Consider the following 19,862-nt stretch of genomic DNA (forward strand, 5'->3'; position numbering starts at 1 on the left):
GCTGTGAGGACTGGCTGTGACTACAGTGGAAGAGCTGCTGTGCAGGACACCCCTATGGAGCAGGACTTGCTTCAGTGGGGCTTTGGTGCTCACTGAGTCGGCCCTTTGAGTGTGTCGCTTTAGATGTGGTAGAGTTGTAATTTGGTGTGGTCTGAAGCTTTCCACCAGGTGCAATGGCTCTGGGGCCTCCCGGGAGGTGCAAAGTCAGCCACTGCTTGTCCCTTGCCTGGGGCCACCTGGCATGAACTACAGAGCAATCTGCAGATGGCTGCCACTTGTGTTGTGCTAGGAGGTGTCCGGGAGAGGCCAAGCTGTGAACCTTGGCAAGTTGCTGCTAGTGCCAGGCCTGGGGCCACTTATTGAGAGGTATGGGGCACACCAACTCCAGCTGCTGCTTATTTGAGAGATTTTAGGAAAATCTGAAGCCTGAGCCAGAACAGACCATTAATATAAAAAAGCCACTGCAAACAGGTTGGGTGGGGCTGCAAATTGGGTGGGGTGGGATCTCAGGGAATCACCAGGGTGAACAATGTGAGCTATGCTGATGGAAACTTAGATATGGCAGTCAGCTCTGTGTGGGGGGAGATCTCTGCAGGGAAACAATGACCTCTGCCAGCACTTTTGTTTAGGAGATAGCTGCCCCCCAAGTTCTTGCCCTGATGCTAGACAATTTAGTTTCTCCCCATATGTCCCTGGATCCTTTCAAGCTGCTCCCAAGCACTGGAGCTCAGAGGGAGTAAGTCTGTGCAAGGGCCTTTAAGAAGAACTGCCCGGGTCTCAGGCAGCCTCTGTTAGCCACAATTCCTGCTGGTTTTTCCAGCCCAAAGTTAAGGGGACTTCTCTTCCCAGCACTGGAACCCTGGGCTGACAGTTTTGATGTGGAGCTGGGACCCTTTGCTCCTCAGAGGAGGCCTTCTCAGCCAAGATATCCATCCCAATTGAAAACACGTATTGGACCAACCCATTCTGCGCCTCTGCCCCACCTACCAGTCTCAGTGTGGTTTCTTTAAATTTCCCAGTTGGAGGGCTTTTATTCAGTCAGATTTTAAGCGGTTCTGAATGATGGTTGTTCTGTATTTTAGTTGTAATTTTGATGGGTTGTGGGAGGTGGCGAGTACCATGTTTACCTATGCCGCCATCTTCTCTACAGCTCAAATCTGATATTTTAAATTATTGATTTCAAAAAATGTTATTACTTACTAGTTGCTTTCAATTTAAGAATAATTGGGTGAGACTCCTTCCCATGAATAATGCTTATAATATTCTATTGAGAATTTTGGGAAAAAATAGATAATTAAAATAAGAAGAATTATCCATAGGAGGTTTTAATGATAAGTGATGGGAAAATCATATTATGTATGCTTTCAAGTTTACTTTCCTGAAAAGGCAATTTCTGCTATAAAAAATCAAGAAAATGTAACACCTTTCTTCTACCATTAATATGTAATCAAACCTGGGGTCTTTTTATAGGACTTATAATTGTGTAAACAGTGTAAGATCATTTGTATGACTCAATGTGGCTTACATGTCTCTGGAGACAGAATCACGTAATTTGGCTAAGAACTTAGACTTTTGCGGCTTTAGTTGGGTGGGATCAGATTCCATTCCTGAAAAAGGGTGGCTTTGAAATGCCTAATCTGGCATTTGTCACAGAGTAATACTTGAGTTTTGCTCTTTTAAAGCTAACTCATTTCAGAACCTTGAGGTAAAGCAGTGATTATAAATTTGCAATATAGGTGCCATAAATGTGAAGAGCTGTGATTGATGATTTATTAAATTTATAGTTTTTAGAGTTGTTCATGAAAATTAAAACAGGAACACTGATCTACAGGTACATATAAAATAAGTCTCGTTAAAATAATTTAGATGATCAAAGGGTTTTTTCTTTAATGGAAAGGATGGCCCTAGCTGGTTTGGATCAGTGGATAGAGCATCGGCCTGCAGACTGAAGGGTCCCAGGTTCGATTCCAATCAGGGGCAAATGCCCAGGTTGCAGGCTTGATCCCCAGTAAGGGGCATGCAGAAGGCAGCCGATCAGTGATTCTTACCATTGATGTTTCTATCTCTCCTCCATCTCCCTTCCTCTCTGAAATCAATAAGAATATTTAATAAATAAATAAATAAATAAAATGGAAAGGATGAAATGAATTAAAAATCAATTGTCCAAGGAAATGAATGCCTTATCAAAATATATTAACACAACATTTCATAGTTATAAAAGAAAAGAGAAATATCAATTGGAATAAAAATTTCAAACAGACTACAGGATGTGCATTCTATCTTTTCTTACCACCACAGTCAAGTCAAAGCTAAGACCAAAAAGTGCTTGCTAATTTTTTTTGTGTTATTTTAGCTTTTCTCCAGTTTTGAGTAGAAACTGGAAACATTGACTGTTTGGGGGCTCCACCTTTGTTACTCCTTTTGGCTCAACCCCATCTGTGTCCTCTTGAATGCTCAGAATTTGCCTCTTCTCTTTACTTGCCGATCTCTGCTTGTGGTGGGCATCGTAGGTAGGTTTCCTGACAGTTAAATGAGTTTCTCATAATCAAAATAAAGGCTTCTAGAATCAAGCATATCTAATGTGTTTTAAGTAATTAAACAAGACAGCCCTCTCAAGATCATTCTTTGGGATTTAGTAGTTGTCCAAAATCTGAAAATACTACTTTAAAAGAATGTCTCACCACAAATTAGGATAGTGGCTGTATTGCCTGTAACAGGACTAGAATGCAGAAAGTGTTCAATACGTGTTAGTGAAGAAATGGTCTTGTGCAAGGTGCTTCATTCAGGTGAGCCTCAGTTTCTCTTTTAAACATTGGAATTCAACTGGCCTTCCTTTCAAAATGGTAGCATATGTTAAAATATTTAGAAACATATAGCATACTTATCTAAGTTAAAAAAAGTTTTTTTTACTGTTATTTTACTTTCAATTCATGGAAGGCAAAAGATCGGTATTGCAATTTCTAATGAATTTGATTCCTGCTGCAGTGAAAATGTTCTGGATTTTCAAGAGCAATTTTGATTTCACCTAGTCTGTCCAATGGTTTGATCACATAAACTATTAAAATACTTCAAATTCATATGTATCTCCTATCTGTCTCATAGTTGGCCGTCAGTCCTCTGCCAGATAATGTTCTAATTTGGAAAATTAGAGAGACTAGTTCGTAGTAATGACAGTATTCACATTAACACCATAGAAAAATATTGGTGATAGTTTAGGCAAGATTTGTTTCAGGGTGATGGGTTTTTGTGTTGTTGTTTTTTTGTGTGTGTGTGTGTGTTTAATATTAGCATGTTAAATAGAGAATTTTGTGAAGACTTTTACTAGGCAATAACTATAAAGCTAATTTGTTTCAGAGAAACATGGGTGTCACCGGCCGAGGAGACCCTGGAACCCTGGTCATCCTTCCTGCACCCACGTCTGGACACCATGCTCAGACCTCGGCCTCAAAACAAACAGAAGCAGAAGCTGGTAATGGGGTTTGATTCCTGCTGATCTTTGTAACATCCATAACCACAGTTCCAGAGGGTTGCTTTGAAAATAAAAGGAGAGCAAAGATGTATATAGTTTTTGAGTGAACAAATGTGTAATGTTACTCCTACTTGATGTGTGTCCTCCCCCTAGATTTCATTTTGCATTTAGAAGACAAAGTTGCCCTAGGCCCTCTTACGTCTATTTTTCATGGCCTTCCCTCCATTCAGAAGTGATTCTGTTTAGAAGGAGAATAATTAGAATTTTAATGGCACAGTCATACTTTTATTCCCTGGCTTTATTGAGAAATCAAGGGCTTCACATAAGAAAATTGACAAATAGTGGACACTTTTTCATTCACATTACTGGTTTATTTCAACCATTTTTTTCTTTTTTTAAAATATATTTTTATTGATTTCAGAGAGGAAGAGAGAGGGAGAGGTAGAAACATCAGTGATGAGAGAGAATCACTGATTGGCTGCCTCCTGCAGGCCCCCCATTGGGGATTGAGCCCGCAACCCAGGCATGTGCCCTTGACTGGAATCGACCCCGGGACCCTTCAGTCCACAGGCCAACACTCTATCCACTGAGCCAAACCAGCTAGGGCTCAACCGTTTTTTTAATGGAAATGTTCCTGAAGTGTATTAGGTGTTTTCTGATTTATTTGTGAGTTTCTTGTGGGCAGGGGCAGTGTTTTTATCTCTTCCTCCCTAACACATGGCAGAGTGAATGACACAGAATTTGCGGTCCTTGAGTATTTGATGAATTGACAGTTTAACTTTTCCTTAATACTTAGAATTGTCATTATGAAGAAGAGTTGGTGTGCTGTACTGCAGCCCCTTGAAGTTTTCAGAGGTCACAGAGGACTATAGGGCTTCTATTCACTGAGCTTTTGAGCGAGGCTTGGCATGTCTTTTAGTAGCTTTCATCCCTAATAGGGGATTGGCCCCTTGCAGCCTGCTTCTTCCCCCCACATACCAACACATGCACACTCTCTCTGTTTGTAACCCGAAAAGAACTAAGAATTGCCAGAGCAAATCATACGTACTAAACCAATAACCTTAGTTTTCACACGTTTCTAATTCAGTAGGCAGTATTACCAGGATCCTTAGAGAACCCCCCTGCCTTGCCTGAGAAATCAGTCAACAGTATTTTTCTCATTGTTCATAGATCTTTTTCCCTCTACTTCTAGGTTTTAGATGGTTGAGAATATCTAATTGCTCATTAGGTGCATGGTAATACCACCTTAATTTATATCTTGCTTCTTACTTTTCATTTTATGTCTGTTATCATATTTGGAATGGCCTGAGAATCATATTTGTGTGTGTGAAATGAGTAGTTTGGCTTTGGGAAATTCTGTCAATATGAAAGAAATTGGACTAAGTCAAATCAGACTATAAACAAATTTATTTTTCTTTCTTTAGTCTTTTCCCCTAAAAACAACACATTAACAAATTCATTAGAAAGGATTAAATAATCCAAAACATATAGTAAGAGATAAAGTCCTTTATAGTCTTACTCCCAGAGTGCCACTGTTGACTATTTGGTTATAGTCTTCTAATATCTCATTATTTTTAAAAGTAATTTAAACATTAATTATTAAATACTTGACACATACAAAAAATACATGTAATGATCACATAAGTTACGAGGGCTGACGACCAGGAACCCACTTTAAGACTTAAGAAATAGAACATTACCAATACTGTTAAAGACTGCTCCCCTCCAGTTTGCATAGTTACTTATTTATCTGTTTGTCCACCCATCCATCTGCCTATCTACTTACCAACTTGCTTACATATCCATCTATTCGTCCGTCCATCCATCCATCCATCCATCTATCCATCTATCCCATTTTTGGTAGGATTATTGGTATGAACCATGAATTCATATTTTTAAAAAAACATATATTTTAAATATACGTTTTATTGACTTTTTAGAGAGAGAGGAAGGGAGAGAGAGAGAAATATTGATGAGAGAGGACCATCATCGATCAGCTGCCTCCTGCACGCCCCCTACTAGGGATGGACCCACACCCGGGCATGTGCCTAGTGCCTTCTTGGTTCCTGGGTCGATGCTCAACTGCTGAGCCATACCAGCCAGACTAAAATATGTTTTATAATCCATTACTATACTAAGTGTTCAAATTGTCCCAGATTTAGCTAGTGGAGCCTCTTCAAACTGGCTCCCATGTCCTTGGGACATGCTATATATTTGAGTAATTTCTTACTTTCTGGTATAGCAAAATACTCTAGCCTCATCTTGTATATACCCTTTCCCGGTACTAGAGTCAGTCATTTCTTGAAGATTTGAGGTCCTTTTTAGTGGGGAATGGTATACAATACTAAAGTCTGAGCATTATTTTTCATAACAATTTAAAATAGATGGTTTTATTCAGTTTTGCACATTAAAATACTAAGTCTCAGAGAGGTTAAGTAATATTCTCCAAGTCACACACCCAGTAAATAGTGGAAACAGGATTTAAACCCAAGTCTTTTTCTTAAGCATCATACTTTTTCCAGTTATACTGTAGCCTTTAGTTATGTCATTTGGTCTCCTTTTTCCCTCCTTCCATCCCTCTCTCCCTCCTGCCCTCGTCCCCTCCCTCCTTCTCTTCCTTGTAGTTCTTAGTCTAAATTGATATAAAGGTTTGCTATCATTTAATTTTTGCAGATAAGAAAAAGATCCCCGAGATTAAAGGTTCATGCTGTGGACACAGCTTCCAAGAACTTGAAAAGGCAAAGCAGGAATGTCAAGATCTGAAAAGAAAACTGGAGAAATGCTGTAGGCATCTTCAGCATTTAGAAAGGAAGCACAAAGCCGTAGTGGAAAAAATCGGAGGTTAGCATTTAAGGTGGCATTGCTACCAGTAGAAATCTCTTTGATCCTTGTTGAAATGTTCAAATGTGAATTTTTACTTAACAGGCACTGGTTCTCTTTGGGAGTTAATGTAAACTAATTTGGACCTTATTTTTACTAACCAAATTATTACTGAACTCAAAAGAGGAAAATTGGAGCTCTGATGAAAAGGTCACATTCCTTTCTTCCTTTTTTGATTGAAGAGACATTGAGTGCCCATTATGTGTCAGGCAGTATTGTAGGCACTGGTGATATCGCAGTAAATGCATCAGGCAGAATTCCAGTTTAGATGGAGATATGCAAGACTGTTCTTTTCCTTCAAGAAGCTTCTTATCAAGTGAGGAGAATTGAAAACAAGTTAATCAATAATTGCAGCATTGAGTGCTACTGGCAGTATGTTCGTGTAAACTTGGAAGAAAAGATGTTAATTAACTCTTCCTCCTGTTTAGAGTTAAGGGAGGCTTGACTAAGCCGTGAAAGGTGAAGGTCTTTGCCAAAGAGAACAGCATTCTAGGCAGAGGGCAAAGGCGTGAACAAAGGTGCCTGGGTCTGACCTGGTTGCCTTCCAGTCCATTTTTCACAGTGTTTTCAGGGAAATTATTTAAACGGGCATTTATGCCATTTTCTATTGCCCTTATAAGAAAGGAAGCTATTGAGCTTATGAGGGTGCACCCTCTTACCTTTCACTCTTCACTTATATTCTGTGCTCTGTATATTCTTTACATTTGAAATAGTTCAGATTCTTGAACTGGTCAGGAATTTTCTTTTACTCCTGTAAGTACCCTGAGGATAAGGAATGTTTTGTCTTATTCACCCTTGTTGTCATGGTGCCCACTACATACCAGACAATAGTAAATGTCTGAATGAATGAAAGCCTGAATCCGTGGACTCCAAATAATTGCATCATCCATAAAAGACCAAGTGGATAGATTTATATTTATTTTATATATTTAAATGCCATTTAACAAAGAAAAATCAACCAAAAAAATGAGTTCGCAAGTCACCTCTGACACGCGTGTCATAGGTTCGCCATCACTGAGCTAGAGCAACCTTTTACCAAGTAAATTGGGTCACCACACTCTTAAAGCCCAGTAGGGGCTGGATATGGTCCTCAGTGAGACATACAAATACTTAATTGAAGAGTCTAAAAAGCCCTTCATGACCGAGCATCTGCTAGCCCCTCCGGCTTCCTCTTTCCCCAGCCCACATACCCATTCATAGAGCCATAGCATGGATTTCATTGTCTCTTTCCTCGAGACTTCTTTGCATTCCCTCCTTTTACCAGAACATCTGTCCTACCATCCTGACCATATTGCCTGGCTAGCTCCTCCGCATCTCTCTCTAAGTGCATGCCTTCCTCAGGGAGGTAATCCCAGCCACCAGACTTGATTAGGTTCTTCTGATAGACGTCCCCCCACCACCTGTGATTTTTATAACAGTCATCATCCTTGGAGTTATTGGATGTTTATATTCTCCAAAGGAGTAGAGACTTCATGGTGACAAGGACCAAGTTCTGGACCAGCACTTAGCACAGTGTCTGGCATCAGCACACACTGTGAACACCGTTGCCTAAGAGAAGCCGTCTACATCCTCCTACTGCTTGATAAGTCTGTTAAAGATCTATATATATAAAAGCCTAAACGACCGTTATGACCAAATGACTGACTGAATGGTCACTATGATGTGCACTGACCACCAGGGGGCAAACACTCAATACAGGAGCCTCCTGGTGATCAGTGTGCTCCCACAGCCAACCAACCATAGTCCCTCCCCCTGGCCAGCCAATCTCCTGTGGTCCCTCCCCCCTCAGCCAGCCTCCCGCGGTCCCTCCTCAGGCCAACCAACCTCCTGGGGTCCCTCCCCCAGCTGGTCTGGCCCTGATAGACCCCGAACGGGGATGGGGCCGGCTGGTGAACCTCCCTTGGTCCCTACCCCTAGCCCACCCTGCTGGGCTGGCCAGGCTGAGAGATCCTACCTATGCACGAATTCGTGCACTGGGTCTCTAGTAGATAATAATTACTCTAAGGCAAAAAGCGTTTTAAGAATTTTGAGAAAAAAACTTTAATAGTTATAACTCTTATATAGTGATTGCTTACTTATTTAATCAACTGTAGATGTAGATACAATGTAGCTACTGTAAAATTAGGTGAAAACCAGCAATATCTGTTTTATAGAGTAAAATGACAGGGGCAGTTGGGTGTGATTATTATTTATAAATAATATTTAGCACCATTCATTGTGATCATAAAATCATTATTCTACATAGTGCTTTTTAAAAATATATATATTTTTATTGATTTCACAGAGGAAGGGAGAGGGAGAGAGAGAAACATCAGTGATGAGAGAGAGTCATTGATTGGCTGCTTCCTGCACACCCCCCTACTGGAGATCGAGCCTGCAACCTGGGTATGTGCCCTTGACTGGAATGGAACTCAGGACCCTTCAGTCCACAGGTGGACACTCTATCCACTAAGCCAAACCAGCTAGGGCTACCCAGTGCTTTTTGAGGTAGATCTCTTCTGTAATTTGTGCACTTAGAAATAATCCAAGGAAGTTGGTGATTAGCTCAAACAATGGCTGAAAAAAGGGGTCAGGGTCAGAATTGAAGTCATTCAATAGTTTCATTTTAGTGTTTGTCTTAATGTAAATCTGTTGATAATGTTTTTGCTATTGTGGTTGCTTCCTTTTTGTTTCTTAAATTCCCTTTCCACTGTCTTGGTAGCATTTATTGGAAAGTGATTAGAGTAATAATGAACGGTTTAAAAATATACAAGTTAACATCAATCACTAGGGGGAATAGAGTGAATCATTCCCCAGTGTATGGGGTGTAATGAGAGGGTTAAGAGTAGGATACATGAGGTGCCAGGTTTGTACTTCCTGAACAATGGTATTGCCAGGCCCATGTAAAGTTCTGTGCATTTATTGTTTTATCTCTGTTTTAATCTTCAAAGTAGGTAATATTATCCCCATTTTTCCAATGAAAAAACTCAGGTTCAGATAGTTTAAGAAATTTGCCTAAACTCATCCAACTGGTAAGAAGTAGAGTTAGTATTTAAACCCGTGTCACTGACTGAAATTTATGGAGTCCATCAGTCTCCTCATCTTTTTTAAAGTTCAAGGAATTAAAAAATCTGACCTTCATTCTGAAAACAGTGGCTTAAGCTTGATTTAAAAAGAAATGTTGTTTTGAGGTGCTTGTTCAGTGATCATTGATATGATCATAGACTGTACACCAGGATCCACGGGAACCGGGAATTAGAAAACCTAGTAGTTTCTGTAGAGCTTCAGTCTAGCTGGAAAACAAAAGAGATGCCTCTGAGACAATTGGAAACCTTTGCAGAGCAGTGTTTAACCCGAAGCAAGATGAACAAGCAGCACAGATTTTAAGTGCTAAGAAAACAGAACAGAAGTGGTCAGGTTAGGGCTCATCAGGGAATGAATGGCACAGGGAGCAACTGGAAATCCTATAGTCTCCTCCATAAACATTTGGATTGTGAACATAAGGGAACAGGAGGCTGAGAAAAAAAGAGATTAATTGATCAATATTCTATAAACTTCTTTTTTAGAAGAGAATAGTAAAGTTGTTGAAGAATTAATAGAAGAAAACAATGACATGAAGAGTAAATTGGAAGAACTGAGAACACTTTGTAACTTACCACCAAGGTATACTTTTACTATTTTAAAGAAATTGCTTATTTCTAAGTATCTTTAAATTATATCAATTGTGTTGATAATATACCAGGAAAATCAATTATTGTCATTGTTATATAGTCCTATGCCATGTAACAACATTTTGCTTAATGATGAACTTCATATATGACAGTAGTCCCATCCTATCTAATAAAAGAGTAATATGCAAATTAACCATCACTCCCACACTCCGCCAGTCCGTCACAAATATGGCGGTGGCCACAGAGCTGGAATGAGCAGGAGGCTTTGGTTGCCCCCGGCAATGGAGGAAGCCAAGCTTCCCGCCTGCCCTGGCCAGCCCTGAGCTCCACTCAAGGCTACAAAGTTTCAATTATAGAAGTTAAATAAATCCCAAATACCTGCTTCCAGCCCGCAGCCGTGGCCAGCCTGAACACAGCCATAAGCCCCTCACCCAGGCTGACTAGGCACCCCAGTAGGGCCCCCAAACCCTGAAGGGGGTGTGGCCAGCCTGCAAACAGCCATCAGCCACTCACCCAGACTGGCCAGGCACCCCAGCGGGACCCCTACCCTGAAGGGGGTGTGGCCAGCCTGCAAACAGCCATCAGCCACTCACCCAGACTGGCCAGGCACCCCAGCGGGACCCCTACCCTGAAGGGGGTGTGGCCAGCCTGCAAACAGCCATCAGCCACTCACCCAGACTGGCCAGGCACCCCAGCGGGACCCCTACCCTGAAGGGGGTGTGGCCAGCCTGCAAACAGCCATCAGCCACTCACCCAGACTGGCCAGGCACCCCAGCGGGACCCCTACCCTGAAGGGGGTGTGGCCAGCCTGCAAACAGCCATCAGCCACTCACCCAGACTGGCCAGGCACCCCAGCGGGACCCCTACCCTGAAGGGGGTGTGGCCAGCCTGCAAACAGCCATCAGCCACTCACCCAGACTGGCCAGGCACCCCAGCGGGACCCCTACCCTGAAGGGGGTGTGGCCAGCCTGCAAACAGCCATCAGCCACTCACCCAGACTGGCCAGGCACCCCAGCGGGACCCCTACCCTGAAGGGGGTGTGGCCAGCCTGCAAACAGCCATCAGCCACTCACCCAGACTGGCCAGGCACCCCAGCGGGACCCCTACCCTGAAGGGGGTGTGGCCAGCCTGCAAACAGCCATCAGCCACTCACCCAGACTGGCCAGGCACCCCAGCGGGACCCCTACCCTGAAGGGGGTGTGGCCAGCCTGCAAACAGCCATCAGCCACTCACCCAGACTGGCCAGGCACCCCAGCGGGACCCCTACCCTGAAGGGGGTGTGGCCAGCCTGCAAACAGCCATCAGCCACTCACCCAGACTGGCCAGGCACCCCAGCGGGACCCCTACCCTGAAGGGGGTGTGGCCAGCCTGCAAACAGCCATCAGCCACTCACCCAGACTGGCCAGGCACCCCAGCGGGACCCCTACCCTGAAGGGGGTGTGGCCAGCCTGCAAACAGCCATCAGCCACTCACCCAGACTGGCCAGGCACCCCAGCGGGACCCCTACCCTGAAGGGGGTGTGGCCAGCCTGCAAACAGCCATCAGCCACTCACCCAGACTGGCCAGGCACCCCAGCGGGACCCCTACCCTGAAGGGGGTGTGGCCAGCCTGCAAACAGCCATCAGCCACTCACCCAGACTGGCCAGGCACCCCAGCGGGACCCCTACCCTGAAGGGGGTGTGGCCAGCCTGCAAACAGCCATCAGCCACTCACCCAGACTGGCCAGGCACCCCAGCGGGACCCCTACCCTGAAGGGGGTGTGGCCAGCCTGCAAACAGCCATCAGCCACTCACCCAGACTGGCCAGGCACCCCAGCGGGACCCCTACCCTGAAGGGGGTGTGGCCAGCCTGCAAACAGACCCCCACCCCACCCCCATGCACGAATTTTGTGCACCGGGCCTCTAGTTAGATTATAATGGAGCTGAAAAATTCCTCTTCCTAGTGACCTCATAGCTGTTGAAATGCAACACTTTATTCACGTGTTTGTGGAGATGCTGGTGTAAACAAACCTACTGAGTCATACAAACATATAATACATACAGTTTTGTACAGTGCATAATACTTGGTAATGGTAATAACTATGTTACTGGTTTACGTTTATTATGTTTCTTGGTTGCATCATTATTTCTTGTGCTTGATTTAATCTCATGCTGTTTCATACAGTGACAGGTATACAGGTTTGTAGCCTAGGAGCAATAGGCTACACCATATAGGCTAGGTGTATAGTAGGCTATGCATCTAGGTTTGTGGAAGGGCACTCTGTGATGCTTGCACAATGATAAAATTGCCTAATGACACATTTTCCAGAACATACCCTGATCATTAAGTGGTGCATAACTGTGTGGCACAAAGTATAAAAAAGAGGAAAATCTTCCAAAATCCTATCCCTAGGATACCCTCTTTTAACCTATTGTTTTATATCATTTAGGCTCTTTCGTATACACATACCATGTGCACATGTTCTAAAAATTGAGAACATTGTAAAAGCTATTTTGTAATCTTTATTAACATTTCCCACCTCATTATATACTCTATAATACGCTGCATTGATTTTCATCATGTGGATTTACCATGACTTACTTAAGTAACCATAACATTTCAATTGTTTTCATTTTTCTCCTATTTTAACTAACTATATAATAAAGATTCTCCTATGTGAACTTTTAAGCACGTTTCAGTTTATCTTATTAGAATTTATAGATAGAAGTTTTTCACTTACAACCTGTGCTGTTTGTGTTTAGGTCATTGTCAGAAGGGGCCATTGAACATGCTTGCCTGCCGTGCAATCAGGGGGCCTTGGAAGAGCTTCGTGAGCAGTACATTAAAGCAGTGAAAAAAATCAAGCGTAAGTCCCTAGAGAGAGTCCCACGATTTTCAAGTGGTTTGGGCCTTTTTGTTACTGACAAAAGTAATTTTGGGGAATTTTTCAAGCAACTTTGTCCTAGACTCTTACCAGCTTGCATAAGAGAACATTGATACCTTTCTTTTTTAAAAAAGATATATTTTATTGATTTTTTACAGAGAGGAAGGGAGAGGGATAGAGAGTTAGAAACATCGATGAGAGAGAAAGATTCATCAGCTGCCTCCTGCACACTCCCCACTGGCGATGTGCCTGCAACCAAGGTACATGCCCTTGACCGGAATCGAACCTGGGACCCTTGAGTCCGCAGGCTGATGCTCTATCCACTGAGCCAAACCGGTTAGGGCAATACCTTTCTTAATTAAACAGTAATGGATCATTTTGCCCAAATAGTTTCTTTTGGAAGTGACATAGAGGATAGAGTTGTTTTATATTGTTGATTATTCTGTTTCTTTTTTGGACACTGATATTAAACTAAAAATGTTATAATCTTATAACTTAACTGGTAGCAATGAAACTGTCACCTGAGTGTTAAATTATTTTTTACTACCATCAACTTTTAAGGACCAGGGAAAATGGATCTAGTTAGGAGTCGTTCTCTTGTTTCTCATTATTTTGACAATGGACTAAGTTGTAGATGTATTTGTTTGCCAAATCCTTTACAGTCCTAGGTGGTGCAGCACACCCCGGAGAGCGTTTCTTCAGTTATGTTTTCCTAGTAGCACGGATACCTCCTGGTTTTTAATTACAATAAGTATTGCATAGAATGTGTGTGTCCCAGAACAATAACCAACACTTATATAGAAGAAATGTGTACTTACGTCCCAATACTGCATTCATTTTTAACAAAAAGAGTGGAGCAGGTCTCAGGTTCCGAATATAATTGGTAGATCATGAGAATCATGTGTAGATGTTTGAAAAGCCCATTTAGTATCAGTTTAAGAGGATTTGCTTCTCAGTTGCCACTTATATTAATAGAGGCTCTATTACTACAAACAAGGCAATTTTTGTTACCCATCATATAAATTGGGAAGTGAAATTTTAAGTATTTTTTTTCACCCTAATATAACGTGTGTGTGTGTGTGTGTGTGTTTACATTTTACAAGTTGGTTGGAAATTTTGTGTTGACATGTACTTTGTTTTCATTTTTTCCACTTCAGATAGTGAAAAGTAGTCTATCAGTATTTTTGCAGAGAACATGTGATTTTCAGGACAAGCTTACTGTCCTCTGTGAATTGGAATCTTTAATATAACAGGGGTGTTGATAGGTGGAGGATGCAGGCCTGGGCTTGGTAACAAAAGTCAACCTTAGCTAAAGGTACTCCCAATCAAAGCATGTCGAGTTACAGATAAAAAGAGATTTCAAAAGCTAGTGGACTATTTTAAATGTGAATTCAGAAGGCAACGTGAGTCCCTTTCCTTTCCCTGCAATAGCACTGTGCACCTCTCTCTCGTGGATGGTGAGATTCCATGTTGTTGGATGCTCACTGGTGCTGAAAGGATTGAATACATGATGAAACACGGATTTTCAGAGCACAAGGAAACAGAAGACTCTGCGTCTCTTCAGCTCCTTTTGCCTCCTTCTGTGTCTGCTGTCTCCTCCTTTCTGGCTACCCTTTCCTGTATATTTCTCTTTTTCTCTTTTAATCAGACCTAATGGACAAGTAAAATGCATATAGGGTGGGGCAAAAGTAGGTTTACAATTGTATGTGAAAGTTTATCCTTGTGTCATTATTTCTGAATTATTGTATTTTCCATATGAACAACTGTAAGCCTACTTTTGCCCCACCCTGTGTTTATGGTCTTTTTCTTTATCTCAGTGTTTTAGAAAAGGACAGAATCTCCCTGGGGAATGTGCTCTGTGTCCTTACCATATGTGGCTGTCATCATTCTGGGAAGACTTAGATTCCTTTGCCTTTGAGTCTACCAAAATAGTGATCGGAAATATTCCCTTTTAATGACTGTGGAAAAGTGCAGTGTTTAAATTATACCTGTAATCAGTTCATCTCTTAGAAAATTGGTCTGAAGTCTGCTTCTCTTGTTTTTAAAGAACTGGTAACAAACGTGCCTCTGTGGGGATTTCTCTGCACCCCCACCCCACCCCCTTGCCCGCAGGTGACATGCTGCGCTACATTCGGGAGAGTAAGGAGAGAGCTGCGGAAATGGTCAAGGCAGAGGTGTTGCGAGAACGTCAAGAAACCATCCGTAAGATGCGCACGTACTATTTGACCTGCCTCCAACAGATCTTGCAGGATAATGGGAAACAGGAGGGGTAAGCTTAACCAAGCATCCTGTCCTTAGAGTACCATGACGCATGTTGTTTTTTAAGCATTTTGCTTAATCACGTTATTAGCTGTTTCTACGTGATCAGCCATTGGGGTTAAGAGAGGCTCAAAGGCTGTGCTGCCCTAATGTTGGCAGAGCTAATAGGAAAACAGAAGTCCTGGGGTGAAGGAAACTCATTTTTCCCCTTAAACTATATTAATTTAATGTTCTGGAATTCCCACAGAGCTGAGAAAAAGATTATGAATGCTGCTAGCAAACTTGCTACAATGGCAAAGCTGCTGGAAACACCTATTGCAAACAGATCCCAGAGCAAAACCACAGCGTCAGGTATGTCAACATGAGTCACTTGAGGGGTTTTCTCTCTCTCTCTCTCTTTTTTTGATACTTAATATTTTTCAAATGAAAAAAGAAACCCACAGGAAATGTAGGGAGTGAGAAGTAATTTATTAACTTCTGGGTGTTTTTTACTTAAACTGGAAATGTGCAAAACAATGTTGTTTCCAGCTCAAGTAGGCAGACTCAGCAAACCCATCAGCTTCCTTTTGCTGCTTCCAACCCTAGAAATGGTAGAAAAGATGGTAAACAACAACTATAAAAGAAGAAATTATAACTGGGCTTAGAAAAGTGTGATTGGTGGGCCAGAAGCCATGAGAAATCCTGAAAGAAAGAAGACAGTAGAAGATTGAGGAGGGGAGCCTCCGTTCAGAACTGCCAGAGATGACAGCCACAGCAGGAGCAATATCAGAACTGTCCCACAGACGAAGGTGGTGATGTTGCAGGAGAAGTAAGCCTGGGCCATCCCACCAGGAAAACTAGTTGGGGTTCTAGAACAGCGGGATCCAGGTGGGGTCACCCTCTTCAGTTCTCCTCCTCTCCCTTCCCCAACCCCAATATTGGGCTGGGTCAGAGCAACAGGAAGAAGGGCCTGGAAGCAGGGCGGTGCTCTGGGTGGCCAGCCACACCAAGGCGGCACGGAGTGGGAGCCCACATGCTCAGAGGACCAGCTATTGTATTTTTTAATTTAGTGTTTTTTATCCTCACCTGTGGATATGTTTATTTATTTGATAGAGAAAGAAAGAGAGAAACATTGATGTGAGAGAGGAACATCGATCAGTTGCCTCCCAAATGCACTCCTATTGGGGATCAAACCCATGACCTAGGTATGTGCCCTGACTGGGAATCAAATCCGCAACCTTTTGGTGTATGGAACAATGCTTCAACCAACTGAGCCACCTGGCCAGGGCCAGAGTACCAGGTTTTAGGTCTTTCTACCCTGCAGCTCATTTCTTCCCATTCCATTCCCAACTTCTTTAAACCAACAGCAATACAGCTCATTCAGGACATCTGAAAGGTAAGCATTCAACCAAGAATCATCACATGTTTATAGAAAGCCAGTACCATGAAAAAAGGCACCAAACTCAAAATAAAACAAAACAAAACAAATAAACAGAACTTATACCTAAGGAAATAGAATTCGTAGAACAAACAGCAGGACCTGAGAATGTTAGAAAAGTATAGTATGCTCAGAAAAATGTAAGAGAATATTGTAGTGGAAATTAACAATATGCTAAGATTTTTATTATTTTCAAGGAGAGGATATAGATACTGGTAATTCTAGCCATTGCTAGAAAAATATAGGTTTAAGTATGTGTATTGAAATTTAAGGATAACCAATAGAGAAATAGAAGTAGAGAATGTAACTTTCAAATTGGTAGGGGAAAAACTTGGAAGATGATGTTTTTAATTTAACAAAATCAAGAAAGAGGAAAAATACAACTAGAAAGCATGGGTAAGTAGGAAACAATGATTGGTTGAAATATCAGCATTCACACAAAATGTGAATAGCTTAAACTCACTTATTAAGAGACCACAACTTGCAAATGGTTTTTTAAAAATCCAGACATATGTTACTTCCACAGGAAGAACATTTAAAATTCAAAATAAAAGGATGGAGGGTGACATACCTAGTAAGTGCAGTGCTGATAGTAGAAAAATTATAGAGTTAAATGCAATATTAGGAAAATTACAGAGTTTTAGCATTACCAAAGTACTTGGTAATGTACTTTACCAAAGTTCATGATAAAGGAATTGCCTCCCAAGAAGCTATGTAAATGGTTTCTTTTTCTACAAAAAAAAAAAAAAAAAAAAACTTTTTTTAGAATATGTAAAGCAACAGCTGGTGAAAATAAATGAAAGCATTGGTTAATTCCACATGGGTGGGGGCGGGGTGGGATTTGGACTCGGAAGCTTCAGGCAGAAATTGTTCAGGAAATTGAGTCTGATATTGGTAAATGTGATTATTTGTGTAAATTTTGGAACGGTAATGTGAACGCTGTACTCTTCTGAGGCAGTTGCCTCTGATTCTGTGCCATGTGGCTACTTTGCCTCTGGTCAGATTTAATGCCTTAGCTCCGTGGTCTGCAAACTGCGGCTCGCGAGCCACATGCAGCTCTTTGGCCCCTTGAGTGTGGCTCTTCCTAAGCCTTAGGAGTATCCTAATTAAGTTAATACCTTTTCAGGTATTGACATCCTCAGCATCAAGGTCGACATTGGAGATCATGCTTTCTGCTCCTTTTATGGTGTCTCTAATCTCTTTTGATATCATAATTGCAACCTAATTTTTTTAGGTTGTATGCTCACAAACTATACCTATATAGTTTAAGTTTAAAAATTTGGCTCTCAAAAGAAATTTCAATCGTTGTACTGTTGATATTTGGCTCTGTTGACTAATGAGTTTGCTGACCACTGCCTTAGCTGATTAAATGAGAGACTCCAATTAGTTTGTGCTGTGTGTGTGGGCATAGTGTTGGGCACTGGGGTTCTTCCAGTCACCTTTCTTCATCAGAAACTCCATATCAGAACAGGACTGGAAACGTCGCAGTTGGCTCTTAAAATGCTATAACATCTGTTGCAGAAAATAATAGACCCGGTGGCTAGCAATAATACTGTATCAGATTTCAATAACAAAATTACCTACCTTGTTCTAATGGATATATGTAAAAGAGGATTTTAACATGTTGACATTGATGTATTTCTGAGAGTGATTCAAATAAATATGCCTTCTTTGGGAATACATAAAAATGTAGTTTTTATCCTTTTCTTTCAATGCTAACTTTCTCCTAGTTTTACGCTCCCCTAATTTTGTGTTCCCTTGTATATTGTAGTACTGCCCCTGACTTCAGAGATAATTGGTGTTGAAAAATCAAAAAGTAATGATGTGGACAAGACTCTACCGGGTCACACTGAAAGCAAATCAAACAGTATGAAAACTCTCCCCAAAAGTATGTGCGACCAGGTTCCCAAGAGGCGGGCTGCTTGCGACCTTCGGAGGCGGCTGGAGGCGGCGGAGCTTGGGGACCCAAAGCACGTGGGTCCCAAAGGGTCGCGTGCAGACTTTCAGGGTGGGGATTGCAGTCACAAACATCTGCACGCGTCGCCAGGGGCTGCCTCTCCCGAGTTTGTCCCTTGGGAAGGCGAAGGGGGCTATGGTTTGCACAGGAAGAAAGACCTCCTCGGTGACGCCGGCTCGGGCTCGTGTCTGCAGGCAGCCGAATACCCCTTCCTCGGACCCTTCGGAAGCAAGTCCTCGCCGAGAAATGGCCCCGCTCTTTCCGAATCGGGATCCGCACACATAACTTGTCGGAGTCCTAATGAAAGACTGGGCTTCAAAGTCTCCAAATGTGTTCCACTCACTGAAAGGGAATCGGACAAAAGTGAGGGTCTGGGTGTCGAGGAAGCTCCTGTCAAGGACGGCGGGGACCCCGGCGCCTCGCTGGGCTGGCATTCCAGCAGCGCCACCTTGCCCTGCGGCAGCCCCGAGGCATCCTTTCTCCGAGACACTCTGGAGGTGCTCGCCGGGGCTGGTCATTTCAAACAGTTCTTAGCAGCCGGTTGCCTTTCAGAGAAAGAGAAAAATCATAAGAATTCTCCACCGATGCAGTGCCGGACTTGTCGCACTCCAGACCTGTCCGAAGAAGCCATGTATGCCCAGCCGGGGAAGACCAGCATGACCCCTGGACACCCAGCTCGTCCTACCGCGGATCTATTGGCGGCAGATTTCAAACAGCTGAGCAGTGCAGAGCCGTCTTCAGCGCATCGGCAACCTTCGAGAAGGCCGATGGCCCCTCTGTCCAGCCAGCAGGACAGCGGCTTCGACAGCCCCTTTGTCAATCTTGACTAATCGTTGTACAGTATTTAAGAAGAATATATTGGCAAGAAAACTGGAAGGGAAGACTTCATATTGAAAAATGTTTTGAGATGTTTTAATGACATCTATTCTATGAGTAAAGTATTCCCATAAAACTACTTGAGATATTCATGTCGCCTTAATCTCCCAAAGGCCTGATAGTGTCTGTGTAATCTGTTTCCGTGTGGTGTTTATATTTGGTTGCTAAACCATCTATTTTTTTATACTTACAAATTATCTCTCTGTGCACTGTTAAATTATTTAAATAAACTTGCATATGGTCTATAGAGTTGTCATGAATTATTTTGTAACTCATGATATAGAAATGTTATACTGACATTACGTTTGAAATTCATCCAGAAAAAAAAAGTAAACTTTGATGATTTGTGTATATGATCAGCCAAATTTAATTTTTTAAATTGGCAATATTTAATGAGGCTATATACTCACCTACACATACCTTTCCTGGAAGTATCTTCTCAAAATTTTTATTCTTGCTTCCAATTTGTAGAAAAGAGGTTTTGTAAGGAT

At 42.3% G+C, this 19,862-nt stretch overlaps 1 protein-coding gene across 1 annotated transcript in view; it reads left to right on the forward strand.

Moving 5' to 3' along the window:
* The window catches only part of CEP152 (centrosomal protein 152kDa), a 100,959-nt gene extending 81,353 nt beyond the window's left edge, over nt 1-19,606 (forward strand). Inside the window, exons 21-28 of the mRNA XM_014537831.1 lie at nt 3,355-3,469; nt 4,662-4,697; nt 6,143-6,310; nt 9,895-9,991; nt 12,741-12,844; nt 14,975-15,131; nt 15,369-15,472; nt 18,310-19,606. Coding sequence (XP_014393317.1) covers nt 3,355-3,469; nt 4,662-4,697; nt 6,143-6,310; nt 9,895-9,991; nt 12,741-12,844; nt 14,975-15,131; nt 15,369-15,472; nt 18,310-19,325 — 1,797 coding nt within the window. The 3' untranslated portion in view covers nt 19,326-19,606. The remainder of the gene's footprint in view (nt 1-3,354; nt 3,470-4,661; nt 4,698-6,142; nt 6,311-9,894; nt 9,992-12,740; nt 12,845-14,974; nt 15,132-15,368; nt 15,473-18,309) is intronic.
* The last annotated feature ends 256 nt before the right edge of the window (nt 19,607-19,862 follow it).

This window comes from Myotis brandtii, unplaced genomic scaffold, assembly GCF_000412655.1.
Source record: "Myotis brandtii unplaced genomic scaffold, ASM41265v1 scaffold182, whole genome shotgun sequence".
NCBI lineage: Eukaryota > Metazoa > Chordata > Mammalia > Chiroptera > Vespertilionidae > Myotis > Myotis brandtii.